Raw genomic sequence first — 15,545 nt, forward strand, 5'->3', positions numbered from 1 at the left:
TTGACGGCCGGCTATGGCGCGTCACGCTTTACGGAAATAGACGAAATAGGACTTGTCTCTTCACGGCGCCTGCGCAGTCAGCTCCTAGTAGGTGCGCAGGTGCCGTAAAGCGCCGTGAAGAGCCGAGTCCTACTCGGGAAGCGTGACGCGCCATAGCTGGCCGTCAATCATTGTCCCCTCTGACTAGGAACGCCCATTCCCCGCGGGGAGTCTGAAACTTATCTCCGGGATTAAACAGTGAGTACGGCGCATAAAAAATAAAATAAAGGCATACTGTAGCTCACGCTACTATGCTGTATTTCATGGTAGAAACTTGCATTTTAGGGTGAACCACCGCTTTAATATACACTGATCAGCCATAACATTATGACTACTGACTGTGAATAACACAGATTATCTCGTTACAATGGCACCTGAAAGTGAATGTGATTTATTCGGCAGCGAAGTGAGCATGATGTCCTTGAAGTTGCAAGTGTAATGCCGCATACACACCATCACTTTATGTGATGAAAAAAAACGACACTTTCTGTGAAGTAAAAAATTACGTTTTTGAAACTTCAATTTTCAAAGACGAAGTTGCCTACACACCATCGTTTTCTCACAATGTTCTTGCAAAGTGAGGTTACGTTCCACCACGTTTTACCATTGAAGCTTGCTTCATAAGTAGCTTCTGGGCATGCGTGGATGAAAAAACGTCTTAGAAAACAATGTTTTTTGCCACACACGGTCAATTTCTGTGAAGTAAAAAGTGCACTTTTGAAAAACGACACATAAAATTGAAGCATGCTTCAATTTTTTTTGGTCGTTTTTTACAAGACATAAAACAACGTTTTCACCCACACACAGTCAATTAAAGTGACGTTTTTAAAAACGTAATTTTTTTTCATCACATAAAGTGATGGTGTGTACGCGGCATAAGGATTAGAGTGACTTTAACAAGTGACAAATTTTAATGGCTAGATGGCTGGGTCTCTATCTAGACAAGCATCTGAGATATGTGCTGAAAAAAACAAGTCGGACCCATGGAGGCCCCACCTCACAGCTTACAGGACTAAAAGGATCTGGTATTGATGGCTTGGCATCAGATACCACAGCATACTTTCAGAGGTCTAGTAGTGTCCATGCCTCGACAGGTTAATGTTATGGCTGATCAGCGTATAGTAATAAAGCTGTTATAGTGTCACGTCATCATACCAATTGATGGATTGTCTCCGCTGACATGTCTCTGATAGGCTCTCTAATATGGCACATCATCTGAATAGAGGATCCAAAGCAGCTATGCAGATAGTTTCCAGTCACAGAGAGAAAAAAGTCCTTTCCTCTATCCAAGTGGAGGATTAAAATATCTTCTAATTTTTCTTCACCGGAATTGAGCGGAGCAGCTGATTGGTTATTTACAAACAGCTCCAGTTCTATTTGCGTTTCTGATCCTAAAATGAAAAGAGAGTTAATAGTTGCTTTGCATCAAAAGGTATTCAATAAAATAGGACAAATCGGAGATGATGGGCAGAATCGGATAACCTTTAGAACCCATCATTTAGCTGTAGTTCAATCATATGAGTTTTTAATTGGCAAGTGTGTACAGATCATCGCTACTCATTGGTCAACCAGGTTTAAAAAGGAGAAGTACAGCTAAAGCTGTCCGCTGATGTCACAAAGATGCCAACTTTCCCAAGAACTCCCAGTCGGAATCCACCCAGATCCCTGGACCGGCAGTTGGCTCAGCCTCCCAGAGATCCCTCCCGCTCCCTCCACAGCCCGGCACTCCAGTGAGCGCTGGAGGGACAGAGCAGAGAGCCAGTGACTCACAGTCACTGGCTCTCTGCAGGCTAAAAACTGAGCGATCAGCGGTATTTGATCACTCAGTTCTCGGTCTTAGAGCCAGCGTGGGACCGATGCAGCATCCACCTAGAGCAGGGGTGTCCAAACTTTTTTCAAAGAGGGCCAGATTTGATGAAGTGAACATGCGTGAGGGCCGACCATTTTGCCTGACATTCTTCGAACCATTAAAATTAAATACAAATTAATTAATACACTGCCCAACAAGAATTCTCTTGCCTTTGTGGCTATGTGTGGTTAAGAGTCTAAGGACGAGCTCAGGCATGTTATTTGGATATACCGTATTTATTGGTGTATAACACGCACATGCATATAACACACAAATTTTAAATCAAGAACTGTGAAGCAAAATAAGTCAGGTCAGTGCCCATGAATGCAGCCTAATGAGTGCCCATGAATGCAGCCTCACCATTGACATGAATGCAGCCTCACCATTGACATGAATGCAGCCTCTGAATGCGCGATGCTCAGGGATTCGTTGGGGACTACAAAAGAGATACATGTCCAAATTACAAGTGGGGCCGCATTAAACCGCAATTGGCCCCCGGGCCGGACTTTGGACATGCCTGACCTAGAGCGTATAAACTTTTTTTTTTGCTGAGGCCGCAAATGGACGTCCTTCCATTGCAGTGGTTATACCAGGATGATGCCTGCACCCACAGACATTGTTCCAGTATTATTATTTTCAGCCAGTAAGTCCCTGCACCGTAGGAACAATCATAGCTGCTAATTGTTCTAACAGGCAGCGGGAGGGGACCCCCTCTGGTGCTTTTACCAGCTCACTGTGCAATCATCGAGCCAGGGAAGGAATCCGCTGCAGGCGGAAGTTCACCAAAGAGAATACCGGTGCTTAGATGGTCCACCGTAGTCTATGACTCTCGAAGGCCCGGGCATGAAGTTAGGACGTCACATCCGGCCCCTGGCCGTTGTAAATATTGTCGTGTACTTGGCTGGAAAGCTAAGATCATTTTTTTTATCTCAGACTTTCCAGCCCGGAGGAGAGATGTGGGTCTCATTGACATAATGCCGCGTACACACGATCATTTTTCGGCATGAAAAAAAACTTTGTTTTTCAGCATGTCCAAAAAGCGAAGTTTTTCCAACTTCATCATTAAAAACGACGTTGCTCACACACCATCGTTTTTAAAAAATTATGAAAAAAGCGTGGTGATGTACAACACGCACTCTAAAGGGGAAGTTCTATTCACCTTTGGGCTGCTTTAGCTGATTCCGTGTTAGTAAAAGACAATTTGCGCTTTTCTGTCTGTTACAGCGTGATGAATGTGCTTACTCCATTATGAACGGTAGTTTTACCTGAACGAGCGCTCCCGTCTCATAACTTGCTTCTGAGCATGCGCGAGATTAAAACGTTGTTTTAGCCCACACACGATCATTTTTTACAACCCGAAAAACGATGTGAAGCCCACACACAATCATTTTAAATTACGTTTTTAAAAATGTCGTTTTTTTTTCATGCCGAAAAATTATCGTGTGTACGCGGCATAAGAGTTTCAATTAGTATGCAATCAGGCAGGCCCTTGCACTCCATGGTTTTGGTAAACCTGAAGCGAAAAACCTTCAGGAAATCTGATAGTGTGTATGGGGCTTTAGAGGAAGGACTACATATTCCTAACAAAAATGCTCTAACAAAAGTTTATTGATTTACTCCAACATTGGTCAATATCTTCCCATTTACATTTCTAAAACACCCACTTGTATTCTGTCTATTGTTAGCTATTGTTCCACTGTAACAAAAAAGCGAGGCCATACAAACTGTAAAGAGCGTTACTTCATGAAAGGCAGAAACATACTGTATTGTGCATACTGATCTAATTCCACGTCTACTTTTCCATGAATGCTACCAATTGCTAATAAAAGGTCAGATTTTAGAGAATAGGTGCATGACACATCTCTGTCTGTATAATTGGAAAATTACAAACAACATGGGACCCCCGCCCCCCCTGTATAATTAAAACTGTATTGAAACACAAAAGCAGAAATGTAATATATTGCAGCTTTAGGCCCCTTTCACACGAAAGATCCGATCAGGTCCAACTGTATGTTTTTCAGCCGTTCCGGATCAGACTGTCCATTCTCTTCTATGGAGTGCCAAATGTAAACCAATTTGTGTTCATTTACACCCGGCTACCTCTGGATCCGATCCAATCCAACAAAAAATGGAAGGGGATCTGTTCCCCTCGGACGTAGACACAACCCGCTCTGCTCTATGGGCAGTCAGATGTTAACAGTTCATTTACATCTGGCTGCCCATAAAACAAATAGGGCTGTGTCTGAGTCTGCTCTGCATAAGCGGAGTGGGCACGGACCTGTCATTCACCCGCTCAGCTCAGCAGGGTGATCAGCGGACAGATCCACTGCTGAGCAAAAACGGACCTGGCACGTGTGAAAGGGGCCTAAAATTCTTTGGATGTGGTGGCTGCATTAATTTTCTTTTGTTTTCCCACTTGCTCACAGCACTCGCTAAATTTACTGTCTATGGAAGAGCAGCATTGTCCCCCTAGGCCCGGAAGTGTGCTAGGACAACAGCACAGATTCTCTTCTCCCTACCTCTTTGGCATAGGGGGGTGTTGTGTAGTCTACAATATCACCTCATTTAGGATCAAAGCCCATGTTCAATTTGCAAATTACATTTTTCAGATTTAAAAAAACAGTACATTTTGAAGGCTTGTAAAACTAATTTTAAATACAGATTCTAGAAGTTGGCGTATTATTTCTTTCCATGTACAGCAGTTTGCAGAACTTTCATCGTTTTGATTAGAATCTGTTCACACAGGGGTTGGAGTTTCTAAAACTAGAGTGGAAAATCTGGTGCAGCTCTGCATAGAAACCAATCAGCTTCCAGGTTTTAGGCTGGGTTCACACATATGCGATGCCAGATCTTGCATGTGATGTGCACTGCATTGCTGGGCACACTACATGTGATGTCAGTGCGATGCAAATTCAGCCAGTTTGTAGGGCTGAAATCACATTGCATTCGCATGAAAATGGTGCGGTACCATTTTTTTGGTCTGCACTGGAATAGGATCGCATGGGTGTAAACACCCATGCGATCCGATTCCACAGTACGCACTGCGTTCTGCTGCACTTTGCGAACCGGGAGTGTCATTAAATTTCTAGTGACACCCAGAGCAGTTCGCAGAGAGCAGTCTGAACTGCTTGCGAGTTAGATGCGATGCGGGAAACCGCACAGGAATCGCGATGGTTCCTGCATTGCATATGCGTGAACCAAGACTCATGCCCCGTACACACCATCACTTTATGTGATGAAAAAAAAACGACACTTTCTGTGAAGTAAAAAACGACGTTTTTGAAACCTCAATTTTCAAAGACGAAGTTGCCTACACACCATCGTTTTCTCACAATGATCTTTCAAAGTGAGGTTACGTTCCACCACGTTTTTCCATTGAAGCTTGCTTCTGGGCATGCGTGGATGAAAAAACGTCTTAGAAAACGACGTTTTTTGCTACACACGGTCAATTTCTGTGAAGTAAAAAGTGCACTTTTGAAAAACGACACATAAAATTGAAGCATGCTTCAATTTTTTTTGGTCGTTTTTTACAAGACATAAAACGACGTTTTCCCACACACACGGTCAATTAAAGTGACGTTTTTAAAAACGTCATTTTTTTTCATCACATAAAGTGATGGTGTGTACGCGGCATTATGCTGGGAACACACGGTCGGATTTTCCATTGAAAAAACCTTGGATGGTCTTTCCGACGGAATTCCGCTCAAGCTTGGCTTGCATACACACAGTCACACAAAAGTTCTCTGAACTTTTGACCGTCAAAAACGCGGTGACATACGACACTACGACGAGCCGAGAAAATGAAGTTCAATGCTTCTGAGCATGTGTTGACTTGTTTCCAAACATGCACAGGAATTTTGCGCGTCGGAATTGCTACAGACGATCGGAATTTCCGATAAGAATTTTTCCCGTCTGAAAATTTGAGAACCAGCTCTCAAATTTTAGTTGATGGAAATTCCGACAGGAAAAGTCCGATGGAGCCTACACACGGTCAGAATTTCCAACCAAAAGCTCACATCTGACTTTTCTTGTCGGAAAATTCCGACCGGGTGTACGGGGCATTAGCCCTCGTTCACATTGAACAGGGCATTGAAATCATGCAATGCCACACGATTTCAAAGCAGCCTGTCCATGCGACTTCGAGTGTGACCTGAAAGACATCTGTGCGGCTTCATACACTGAGGTCTATTGAAGTCGCACCTGAAAATCTGAAAAAGTAGTGCAGAAACTGCTTTTGCACATCGGTGTGGCAGCGCAAAGTCAGCGTCGCACGGATGGGAACGGTGCCACTGAAGGCAAAAGGCTGCGATTTTTCATGCGATTTGACCTGTCAAATTGCTTCAATGTGAACAAGGGCTTACTGTCGAAGCTTAATTGAACAAGCTGAAGTTAAAAGCTGATTGGATACCATGGACAGCTTCACCAGATTTTGCACTCTTCAGTTTTAGTAAATCAGTTCAAATGTAGCCTTTCAAAAATGCAAAACAAATGAATGCATTTGCTGTGGTGTGAACGAACGTGCCCATACAAATGAGTAATGGGAACGGTTTATTTTAAAGCGGAGTTCCGGCCACAATTTCACTTTTTAAATATAAATACCCCTGTAATACACAAGCTTAATGTATTCTAGTAAAGTTAGTCTGTAAACTAAGGTCCGTTTTGTTAGGTTGTTACAGCATTTAGACACTTTATAAAATAGAAATTGACTGGGGCCATCTTAAGTGTGGGCATCATGAAGCCAGACTGTATGACTTCCTGGATTTCAGCCTTGCAGATCTCGCACATGCTCAGTGCTGCACAAGCAGTGTCAGATCAGGTTTCAGCACCTGTACTGTCCAAGTCACATGATTCTTCGAGACTGGGGATTGCACAGACTCCTGGAAAGTTACACCCACTACATTCCCAGGAGTCTGTGCGGTGTAGGTTAGGAAGCATTAAGCACCTAGGTGCAGGAAGAGGGAAGATTAACTATTCTGCCTAGCAACAACACTTTGAAGGCATCTAAAAAAAATATATATATTTCTTAAAGGACTAATGACATTTTTTTAAAACTACTGATGTAATGTTATATTTATGGGTGGAACTCCACTTTAAGGTGACAGATCTATTGTACAAAAAAGACCCACATTACATAAAAGAGTGGATTTACTAAAATGTGCCAAATCTGGTGCAGCTCTGCAGGGAAACCAATCAGCTTCCAGGTTTTATTGTCAAAGCCTAATTGAACAAGTTAAAGTTAGAAGCCGATTGGCTACCATGTAGAGCTTCACCAGATTTTGCATTCTCCAGTTTTAGTAAATCAACCGCAAAGAAACAATATAAGTAAAGGGTGTACCTGGTGTTAGGAATCCTTTGCTTGGATTAGCTCGGAGCCACTGTTTACTGTAGGAGGGCTCATCCAACTTACTTATGAACTCATACTGACATGCCACTTGTCCATCATTATGAATGGTGAATGTCTGAACCTGTAGCTGCATGTACTTCACATCCCTAAAGTGAAACTAAGAAAGAGACAGACATCAGCACTTTCAGCTTCCCTAGCAAGTAACGCATAAACATGAAAACTTTCCGTCTGTGTATAATACAAAGGACAAAGACACACTTATGCAATATTATTTCACAAGGGCCGCTGTAATTACAGCTGAATTGCCAATTTAAACTGCCCAGACTAGAAGTACCATGTAACAGGGCTTCATCACACTGTGGTTGTTTTATGCAAGAAAGGTGTAACAGTTTAAAGCAAAACTGCAAGCAAAAGCAATACAACACAGCAAAAAGGGAAGCTCAAACACTACTAAGATTATCACTCCTTAGACTAATTTGCAAACTACAGAGCCTTTGCTGCCTAAGGCCCCTTTCACATTGAGGAGTTTTTCAGGCGGTACAGCGCTAAAAATAGCACTGCTATCCCGCCTGAAAAACTCCTTCACTGCAGACTCAATGTGAAAGCCGGAGAGCTTTCACACTGAGGCGATGCGCTGGCGGGAGACAAAAAAATCTCCTGTCAGCAGCATCTTTGGAGCGGTGAGAGGAGCGGTGTGTATACCACTCCTTCACCGCTCCTTCCCATTGAAAACAATGGGAAACCGCGGCAATACCGCCTGCAATGCGCCTCTATAGAGGCGCATTGCGGGCGGTATTAACCCTTTATCGGCCGCTAGCGGGGGTTAATACCGCACCGCAAGCGGCTGATTCCCGCGGCAATCCCGGCGGTATAGCGCCGCTATTTTTTGCGGCGTTATACCGCCACCGCGGCTCCCGCCCCAGTCTGAAAGGGGCCTAAGACAATTTTTTTTAGAATTGCATTGGTTGATTCACTGTATGCTTGACATGTACAGAGTATTCTAGAGGTGTAGCTGGGAAGAAATTTACAGCTGATCTCCAGCTTAAACAGTTAACTTGGGCCTTGCTGGCCCAAACAAACAATTTCCCTTACTAGCATGTGCAGCCGCTGGAGGTGCTGTATAAACTGTATATAGCTGAGGCTACACGCAGTATACAGCACTGTGTTCTGGGTGCAAGAGCAGACCTTCCTGGAACAAAATAACGTTGGTCTCAGCTGCGCTCAGCCATTTATAGAAAGCTTTCCAATCTTTCAATGAATACAAAGCTTCCTCTGATTGGTCTGAGAGGCAGCCTGATGATGTCACAGTCTCACAGACTCAATCAGGAAGCTTTGTATTCAAGTGATGTAACACAAAGGTTTCTATGAATGGCCGCGGAGACCAGCGCTATTTTGTTCCAGGTGTGACAGGAAGGTTTCATCTCACACCTGGAACATAGGGGGTTATTTACGAAAGGCAAATCCACTTTGCACTACGTGTGTAAACTACAAGTGCAAAGTGCACTAGAAATTGCACTGAAAGTGCACTTGGAAGTGCAGTTACTGTAAATCTGAGGGGTAGATATGAAATGAAGGGAAGCTCTGCTGAGTTTATTATCCAATAAATAAATGTCTGGGAGGGACATGCAAGGGAAATAAAAAAACAGCATTTTAGCTTGTACATGACAAGCTAAAATGCTGTTTTTTTATTTCCCTTGCATGTCCCTCCCAGATCTACATCAACTGCACTTTCAAGTGCAAAGTGGATTTGCCTTTTGTAAATAACCCCCATAGTGTTATATACTGTATGTAGCTGAGGCTACATACAGTTTATACAGAGCCCCCAGCAGCTGCACATTATTAAGGGAAATGGGTCATTTGGGCCAGCTTGACCCAAAACAAACTATTTTAACTGCAACTAAAGCTGGAGATCAGCTTTAGATTGCATAAGCATAAAGTCAGATGTACATGGAGAGCAATATTTTCTAAACCCCTTTGTGAGCATACAGGCGCTCTGAAAATTAAGAGGCTCTGCCAGATTACACAGTGCATGAGGTGATTTGTAATTGGAGTCAAAGTTCAACTGATCTTAAAGGAATCATAGATACCGTACATGTTACCCAGTCTTGTTCTTTAGCGACGTCAAAGAACATAAAGGCAGCAGAAATACTATAAGACATGTGGGTGATCAATTGACCATTTGTCTACCTAGATCGAATCCACCGTACGAAGCCATGCAATAAGCATCAACTACTTAAAGGGAATGTGTAGTATTTTTAATGATTTCTAAGGTATTTGTGAAAAACAATTAAGCATAATATAATGTTATCAACATTTGTTTAAAAAATAAATAAAAATTGTAAAATTTGTTATTGCATATGTACATGGGAGAGATTATGTTTGTCCTTTACATACACAGGATCTTTCCTGCTATCCAGTGCTACACAATGGTCATGCTTTACTACACTCTCTGGGCCAGATCCACGTACCTCTGCGCCGGGCACAGCGTATCTAAGATACACTACGCCGCCGTAACTTATTTTTTTTTCTCGAATCCTCAAAGAATTTGCACCGTAAGTTACGGCGGCGTAGTGTATCTTTGGCGGCGTAATGGCGCGCCATTCAAATCTCTGTGATGGGGGCGTGTTTTATGTAAATACGTCGTGACCCGACATAAAAAACGTTTTTTTTTTAACGGCGCATGCGCCGTCCGTGGGGGTATCCCAGTGCGCATGCTCGAAATTAAACCAGAACCAGCCAATGCTTACGATGGTGACGTCATTCTACGCAAATTCCTATTCGCGATCGACTTACGCAAACGACGTAAAAAATTCAAAATTGGACGCGGGAACGATGGCCATACTTAACATTGAGTACGCCTCAGAATAGCAGCTTTAACTATACGTCGGAAAAAGCCGAACGCAAACGACGTAAAAACAATGCGCCGGCCGGACGTACATTCGTGGATCGCCGTAACTAGCTAATTTGCATACTTGACGCGGAATTCGACAGAAACGCCACCTAGCGGCCGCTGAAAAAATTGCAGCTTAGATCTGACGGCGTACTAAGACGTACGCCTGTCGGATCTAGCCGAGATGCCGTTGTATCTTGTATTGAAGCTACAAAACAAAGATACGACGCGCAAAATTTGAAATTACGTGGCGTATCAAGAGATACGCCAGCGTAATACCTTTGTGGATCTGCCCCTCTCTCTCTAACAATGCAATTCAATCTATGAATCGACTGGCTCTGAAAACGTTACACTCTGTGTGGCTGATATCTTATCTCAACCATTGGACAGAGGCATGGTGATTTCAAATTGGGTTTCTTTTCCTTCCAGCAGTTAATCTACAAATCACCCTATTTAATACAATAAGGAAAATATGGAAGATCAGAGAAGTAAAGATGTAAATGGTACACATAATAATTTAAAACACTGCAATAATAAAGCCAGCCATAGACGGATTGAATCTCAGGAGGATCAGCAGGGACCAGCCAAGGTTCCAACCATGTATGGGCAGGTTGATTGATCAACCAACTTGGGTACAACCAGCATACCGGATTCTACATGCAATCATTGCTAGTGGCCGTTATAGCCGCTAGCAATAATCACTGGCCCGGATTCAGAAACAAGATACAACGGCGTATCTCTGAGTGCGGGCCGTCGTATCTATGCGCCTGATTCAGAGAATCAGTTACGCATAGATATCCCTAAGATCCGACTGGTGTAAGTGTCTTACACCGTCGTATCTTAGGCTGCATATTCTCTCTGGCCACTAGGTGGCGCTTCCGTATAGTTATGCGAGGAATATGCAAATTAGTATTTACGCCGATTCAGAAACGAACGACCACCCGGCGCTTTTTTTTTACGTCGTTTGCGTTAGGCTTTTTCCGGCGTAAAGTTACCCCTGCTATATAAGGGGTATGTGCGGCGTATCCTATGTTAAGTATGGCCGTCGTTCCTGCGTCGAATTTTGAAAATTTTACGTCGTTTGCGCAAGTCGTTCGCGAATAGGGCTGGACGTCATTTACGTTCACGTCAAATCCAATACGTCCTTGCGGCGTACTTTGGCGCAATGCACACTGGCATATTTTATGGACGACGCATGCGCCGTTAAAAAAAAATGTCAAAAACACGGGTCAAGTAAAATTTAAATACAACACGCCCCCAACATCCCCATTTGAATTAGGCGGCCTTACGCCGCAACACATACGTTACGCCACCGTAACTAAGGGCGCAAGTTCTTTCTGAATACAGAACTTGCGCCCAAAGTTAGAGCGGCGTAACGTATCGGAGATACGTTACGCTGGAAGAAAGATGCGCTCAGGTATCTGAATCTAGTCCACTGTGTTCTCCCGGCAGGGACAGCTTCCCCCCACCCTCCCACCAGGAGAACACAATGGCTCCACTGGAGGAATTCCCCTGTCAACACTGTGTTAATGGGGGAATTGAGCATTTATTTTTTCTGCAACCCGTGGTTGCAGGAAAGAAAATTGCTCCGTCTATAGCCGGCCTAACTCAAAATATGTGCTCACTAAAAATACACCGTCCTTTCTGTTTAAAATGACATTTTATAATACAACATAGTCCAGTATCAATAAAGAAGTATCTATACCTCTCTCTGAGACAGTGTAGCTGAAGGAATGCAGTCATTCTCCATTTTATCCAAAGAACGGACAATTTCCTCGAATGTTTTTTTATACAGCTCTTCATTGACCACTTTCACCTGGAAAGGAAACAGTAAAGGGAATGAAGTACTAGAAGACTTCCTCTTATACCCACCACAGTAAGAACCTGTATAGCAATTACCAATTTACCGGAAACCTCTAAAAAGGTGCAGGTCAAGCAGATGCCAGTAGCCTTAATAATTTATTGAAATAATTGGATGCGTCTTACAAAACCCTAATACTGACAATGATCTACAACTTGGGTAAATGTATAGAGTAAAATTAATGCTTTGTATTTATAGAGAAGATATCGTGATGTGACTGAATGTCCTTTTGCAACTATGCCATAACGGCAAGAGAAAATTGGCATGGCCCCAGTGTTATTGGAGATTGTTTATTGATCAAAGGAGAAGTATAGCCAAAGCTTTTTTTGGCTATATTTCTATAGATCACATGAGTGCAGTCCGTTCTGCACTCCTGTGACCTGTTTTAACCTCCCTGGCGGTATGATTCTGTCTGAAAAAAGGTGCTGAAAGCGGTACAATTATTTGCAAGGAAATTTGGCGTTTTATACTGTAGGCCTGTGATTTTTAGGAATAACTCACTTAAATCTGACCAAACAAGAATCTAATAGGCATCCCGGGTATGACATTTTTTTAAAAACACAATTTTAAATTATAATATAATAAATAATTATAAATAATTATAACAAATAATAATATAATTAAAATAAAAATGATTCAATAATGTAATCAACTCAAAATCACTGAAATTTGCTCAGTTGCAGAATTGTTGCTGTCATTATTATTTTTTTTATGACGAATTTCCCCGCAAATCGCTATCGCACAATTCTGCAAGTGATTATAATTTATTATCGCTGTTTTCTAGCTGATCTAAAACCATTTTTGACATAAAGGGACACTTTTGGTTGCTATGGACAATCTACAGTTTGCAGGGAGAAAGAACCGTTTTTATTATATAAAATGACATGCATGACACTGGACAGACCACTAGGGACAAGGGGGGTGTGTATTTTTTTACATACAGTATTGTAATCTATAAGATTACAGTATACTGTATGTATAGTGTTTGTTTACTTTTTTGAATTTGGCGCCGATCTCCGCTCCCGTGCGTCGTAACGTCGCAGGGAACGGAGATCGGCGGCAAAGGAGGACGCTGTGTGAATCGAGCGAGGTCCCGCTCGCTCACACAGCGTGGTGACATCGCTGGATCCAGGAGAAGGTAAGCCAGCGCACGCTGCAGGCTCTGCATGTCTACCCCGAGCGTGACTCGGGGTTACCGATTTTGGTAGAAAAAATCAACCCCGAGTCACGCTCGGGGATACCGCCAGGGGGGTTAAGCCAACAGTAGGCTAAAGCCATCATGGCTGACATTACATATGGTCAGGATCCACCAGATGCCCGGTCGGTCAGCTGGCCAAGCTTCTCAGCAGACCGCTGAGAGCCTGAGCCAGCCACTCCCCCCCACAGCCCCGCTCCAATGAGCACTGGAGGGGCAGAGCAGAGAGCCGCTGACTGACAGTCACCAGCTCTCTGCAGCCTGAAGCAATCAGTGGTGTTTGATCACTCAGTTCTCGGTCTTAGAGCTGATGGGGGACAGATGCAGCATCCACCTAGGTGAGTATAATTTACTAAAATATACTTCTCTTGCAGCATGCCACATAATATAAAAGGTACAATATAAGATCGTGAAGACCTAATTTAGGGACAATGATGTTACTTTGCAGAAGCAGGATTATCAGATAATTAGCATGGATAATGTGTTATGCAACATATTAAAAGGTGATTTGCAACCATTTGCAAAAAGCCATGTAATAAAGCTGCCCATTTTTTTGAAATCCAAATGTTAATTATTTGCCTTCTAATTTAAAGTGAATGTAAACCCCCATTTTTATTTTTATGTTTTAATTAAGGCTTGCACCTTGTACAGTATAGGATTTCATGTTATCTTTACCCAGTCATACCACGAAGAATTAATCCAGCTCTGAGCAATCCGCTTGAGATAAAAACTGACAAACTGAGAAATAGGAGTCAGTTCTTTCCCCTTGCTGTGAGTGACAGGTGATTTACATATCTCATGCATGAGCTTGAGAGAGACATTCAGTGTACTTCAGATCCCCTCCTCCTTTCTTCTCCCAGGATTGGCTGCTCCACACCTCAGCACGATTGGGCATGCTTAAGTCATGTGGTGACTTTTCTGGGTTTTGACTGGATGCTAGTGATCATAGCAGAAGTTCAGTGTAAGAAATACACAGGAGAAAATGCATGTTGACAAGGGGCGTGTAAAGGTGGGTGGGGAGTCTACCGACATCACAACTCCACCCACCGAGCTCCAGACAACAGACCCACCCACAGAATCTGCAGTTTTTCTGGTCTCAGAACAGAGGGCAGACATTTGACAGGAAAGTATACAAGCAGGAAGCATGTATATCCTGATAGATAACCACTATGGCCAAACCTCTCAAGTTGTTGAGCAAGTCGCCATTTTTTTTATTTTCAGACATTAGAGTTGTTGAGGAGGGGGGTTGCCACGGGATGCACAATTTTTTATTTCCGGACATTAAAGTTGTTGAGCGGAGGGGGGTTGGGTTTTTGCCGCAGGATGACGATTTTTTTTTAATACCGGACATTAAGGGGGGGTCTGGTGCCGCCGACCTCCGATATGAACAGAAGTAAGGAAGATGACGAGGGGGGGGGGGGGGGGGGGGAGGCTGTGCTGCTGCTGTGCTGCCGCCGACCTCAGACATGTAAAGAAGCTGAAAACCTCTTACTTGTTCCCCTACTCCCGTGCTGCTTCCTTATACTCCTCTCCTCCTCTTCCTCTGCCCTATGCAGGAATATTTCCTCAACTGCAGGAATGCGGCAAATAGGTGTCAATGCGGGAAAGTCCCGCAGAATACCTGCCGGTTGGGAGGTATGACTATGGCAGTAGTTTAGAAAGTATGAGAGTGGGTTTACATCCACTTTAACTTAAATTACTGTTCAAAATGTATTGCTGTCAAGTTGTCTGGCTGCAGAATAGTAATACAGACACTGCTTTGGGAGGTAGGAATTCAAAAGACCATGCTCAGTAACATTCACTTATGTGATGAGACTGTGCACACAGTGGCCACAGATATCCCCCATTGCCCTGCATGAGCGGTCAATAGAAAAAGTGGCAAGTAATTTTACATACAAATCCTTGAAATTCCTAGGTAATGAATACATGTCACAATATCATGTTGCATACGTAATATAAATCTGACTTCACTGGATTAGCTCCAGATCAATTTTGCTGTCTGAAAGTACATTTAACAAGTCAGTGCTTGTATGTGCAATCCATTAAGTAAACACATCTTTTACATACTTACTGATGGTAAGATACTTTAAAGATACATTTTAGAAACAACCTCACCCCAATATTAAAAACAGAGCTGACTGGTTTATGGTCACTTGTTTTTAAGCTCATAACACTTTGATAATCCATCTGCTTTACATGTTTGCCTTTCCAGAGTATGCGGTCACACCAGGCAGGTGCACGGCACTTTTCACTGCAGAAACAGAAAAGGAGTAAAGATAACGATATTATTAGAGTAGACATAATCATGTTAAGGGCCTATTCACACTACTGCATTGCGTTAAGGCATGCTACATGTATCTGTGTAAT

At 43.0% G+C, this 15,545-nt stretch overlaps 1 protein-coding gene across 3 annotated transcripts in view; it reads right to left on the minus strand.

The window, feature by feature from the left end:
- The window catches only part of INPP5B (inositol polyphosphate-5-phosphatase B), a 177,062-nt gene that overhangs the window by 12,935 nt on the left and 148,582 nt on the right, over nt 1–15,545 (minus strand). For all 3 annotated transcript variants that reach the window (XM_040337207.1, XM_040337206.1, XM_040337208.1), the window contains 4 exons: nt 15,294–15,429; nt 11,828–11,938; nt 7,224–7,389; nt 1,195–1,430 (listed from right to left, as the gene is read on the minus strand). In XM_040337207.1, coding sequence (XP_040193141.1) covers nt 1,195–1,430; nt 7,224–7,389; nt 11,828–11,938; nt 15,294–15,429 — 649 coding nt within the window. The remainder of the gene's footprint in view (nt 1–1,194; nt 1,431–7,223; nt 7,390–11,827; nt 11,939–15,293; nt 15,430–15,545) is intronic.

The sequence above is a fragment of the Rana temporaria genome, chromosome 2 (assembly GCF_905171775.1).
Source record: "Rana temporaria chromosome 2, aRanTem1.1, whole genome shotgun sequence".
Classification (NCBI taxonomy): Eukaryota; Metazoa; Chordata; class Amphibia; order Anura; family Ranidae; genus Rana; species Rana temporaria.